Source organism: Aplysia californica, unplaced genomic scaffold (assembly GCF_000002075.1).
Source record: "Aplysia californica isolate F4 #8 unplaced genomic scaffold, AplCal3.0 scaffold00079, whole genome shotgun sequence".
Classification (NCBI taxonomy): domain Eukaryota; kingdom Metazoa; phylum Mollusca; class Gastropoda; order Aplysiida; family Aplysiidae; genus Aplysia; species Aplysia californica.
The window spans coordinates 1,382,908-1,386,222 of NW_004797349.1; the positions used below are offsets into that span (position 1 = coordinate 1,382,908).

Below are 3,315 nucleotides of genomic sequence, written 5' to 3' on the forward strand. Positions count from 1 at the left end.
CTCTCTCTCTCTCTTTACCCCGGATGCATACAGCTTCAACTTAATTCTACCTCTATACACCTCTTCACCCTATCATTATACATGCAGGCATTCGTCCATGTGGGATCTTCTCTGCAAAGCTTTTCACGAAATTAGGTCTGTAAATCAATACACGCGCAAGTCGCAGTGCAAGACACTTGTGAATCAAATTACCTTTTCCGGAGGACCGAATCCAGGTTGATTGAATCCATCACGGCACACGAAGCACACTCATCATTCTCTAACGAGGAGACAACACGTATAACCACGACTACATCAGCCTACTTCTCCCCGCTCCTCCTTCTTCTCCATCACCACCCTCCTCCTCCTCCTCCACCACCACCACCCCCTCCTCCTCTTCCTCCTCCTCCTCCTCCTCCTCAATCTCCACCCTTCTCCTCCTTCTCCACAAACACCACCACCCTCCTCCTACTCCTTCTCCAACAGTACCCTTCCTCTCCTCCTCCTCCCTCCTCCTCCCTTCTCCCACTCCTCCTTCATCCTCCTTCTGCAGCGTACCATGCAAAAAACAGACTCAAGTGTCGAAAAAACAGTTAAATATTTTAACTAAACAAGGACTCTTCACAATCGAGAAGAAAGTAACTTGTTTTCATCTTTACTACAGCTAGCCCTTCTCATCAATTTCCATTTGTTGAATTGTCTTTACGGTGTGCGACATCCACAAGAAGCCTTCAAGCCCCCAGAGAGAGCCCTCACCATACCCACTACTAATCCAATCGGGCAAAAGGTGTTTGTTTGACCTTCCTACGACAAAAATAAGTTTCGAGCCGGCCCCATTTTAAAATAAGTTACAAGCGTCTTTCACGCACGATATCGAGGTGATCCAAAAGTGGCACCACTAATTTAATACGAAACACGTAGCACGGAGATGATGGATGACTTGCTAGGGGGAAAAAATCTGAGCAGTGATTAAGTGGAGACTCGGGTACGCTTACTTCATCAAGTAAGTTCCGAAGAGAAGGCTAAAGTTTATTTCTACCCCTCCTATTTTTACAACTACTCCTGCTTGCACAACTGCCACACAACTATTCTTGCCGGTGCTATGACTGGCTTGACGGGAACCGAAAGTCAGTTTAGTTTCAGTAAGAGTTTTACGACACTTACAGCACAAATAAGTCACTGGAGAGTAACATACAAACACAAGAAGGGGAAAAGAAAAAGGCATTCGAAGTTTGATAGGAGGAAAGAATAAGCAAACCATATCCGAGTACCCGCCAACCACCGAAAAAAACACCAAAAGAAGATGCTACTGATGAGCTAAAAGAACCACACGCAATGGGGACGAGCCAGGCGAAGCACACACCTCACCTTCTCTACTAACCCCCAATGAGTCTTCATCAACCCCTCTCGCTTGCCCCTGGTCCACTAGACAGGGATGCGATAAACTACCTCCATTAACTGCGTGTACTACGATAGCATTAGCAGCAACATGGTTCTGGCCTGCCTCTGTAGCGGAGTGACTTGTTTGCGCAATGCTAACTAAGACTGTTAGGCTATGGCTACTTCATGGAAAAATAAAACTGCAGGGATACACGTAACACAGGAGATCTTACAACCGACATTGTACAAGGTCAGACAGATTGCATTGTGACAAAACAAACTGGCAGTTGAAAATAAAATTCTGAGCAGAGACAGAACTATTCTTTCTCCCTTTTCCTTTTCTCTTTCTTTCTTTTTTTTCTTAATTTTAGGCAACCTTCTAACAAAAAAACCCAACAAATAAAAGGCTCATCAAATCAATGATAGGACATTTTTAGCAAGTAATCGTTCCCGCATTACGTGAGGCACTGCAGTTTCATTAATCATGGAATGACCCTCTCACGAAACTGTCCACGTCCAGCAATTGAAGATATAAATGTCTTGATAGCACTTTTATCGATCAGTCTCACCAACATAACGTAACGGAAAAATACCAATACTTAAGTAACAATTATAACAACACAACGGAAGATACCGGTGCTCAAGTACATCCACCTGCCTCTCCTTTCACCCAGATGCCCCACAACAAAAGGGATCTATGAGAGCCAGGTTCCCGGCATATAGTAGGACAAGGAATACATGCGGTCAGTTTTATGTTCCACGTTCAATAGCTAATAACACGATTAATACAGGAAAGGAAATCTCTGAAGTAACAACTCTCTCTCTCTCTCTCTCTCTCTCTCTCTCTCTCTCTCTCTCTCTCTCTCTCTCTCTCTCTCTCCCTCTCCTCCTGTCTGTAGCTCTGTCTGTCTGTCCAAATTTTATCTATTTGTATCCCTCTCCATTTACTGTCATGATGAACATCCAATCCCTCTGCTTACCCACCCAACAGTAACAGACATGGTACAAAGTCACACAGTTTGCATTTATACAAACTCTTAACGAACATATGGAACTTGAAATTGGGAAAAGCGTCATACCTGCATGGTGCAAAAGTAAACTTTTCAACTTTTTGCAGCGTTGAACAAGATTCTTAAACGATGCTCCTTTCACTCGCAAGCAGAAATTCAAAGCAAGACACTCAATATGGATGCAGTTGGAAGCCAGCAGTTCGATGTGCGAGTCGTCCAGAAAGGTAATCCCATACAGGTTGACCACACGCAGGTTTGGAGTATGAGCTTTGATCTTACTGATGTTGATTACTTCATAGATATCCTCTTCAGATTCAGACGAAAGCTCAAAAGTGCCTGTGGAATAAGAAAAGAAGGGATTAAATTAAACAGACAATAGGTTGAGTTTTTAGTTTTTAGTTTGAGTAAAGAGAAGCACATCGACACAATAATGGTCATTTAATGCAGGGAAGATGTAAGACAAACAGACAGAAACAACAATGTTAATGGAAAGAAAAAAAATAGGACCTACCATTGGCGCATTCTAACCACTCGCAAAGTCGGGAAAAAATACCAGTCTCCAAAATTCCAATACAAAATAAAAGTTTCTTACTATGAGAAAAAAAAAACTGTCCAAAACAGAACGCTCAACATACGTTTGTGTAAAAGTAGTCAACATTCAGGGAATAAAAACTTGTTTCACAAAAAAACACAAGTACATGTGTGTGTGTGTGTGTGTGTGCGCGCGCGCAAGCGTGCGTGCGTGCGTGTGGTGTGTTTGTGTGTGTGTGTGTGTGTGTGTCTGTCTGATTTCCAGCACTTTCCTTAACCTTCAAATATGCTATAAAGAGAGAAATGCAAAAATGAGATGGTGTGGGCAAATTATGCATGCGTGTGTGGTTCTTTGTTTAATTGTGTGTGCATGAACATGGTGTGTGTGTGTGTGTGTGTGTGTGTGTGTGTGTGT

At 42.9% G+C, this 3,315-nt stretch overlaps 1 protein-coding gene across 7 annotated transcripts in view; it reads right to left on the reverse strand.

Annotated features, from left to right (window-relative positions):
• The window catches only part of LOC101852838 (F-box/LRR-repeat protein fbxl-1), a 68,447-nt gene that overhangs the window by 27,617 nt on the left and 37,515 nt on the right, over positions 1-3,315 (reverse strand). For all 7 annotated transcript variants that reach the window (XM_005094303.3, XM_035968746.1, XM_035968747.1 and 4 more), the window contains one exon: positions 2,439-2,705. In XM_005094303.3, the coding sequence (XP_005094360.1) occupies positions 2,439-2,705 (267 nt within the window). The remainder of the gene's footprint in view (positions 1-2,438; positions 2,706-3,315) is intronic.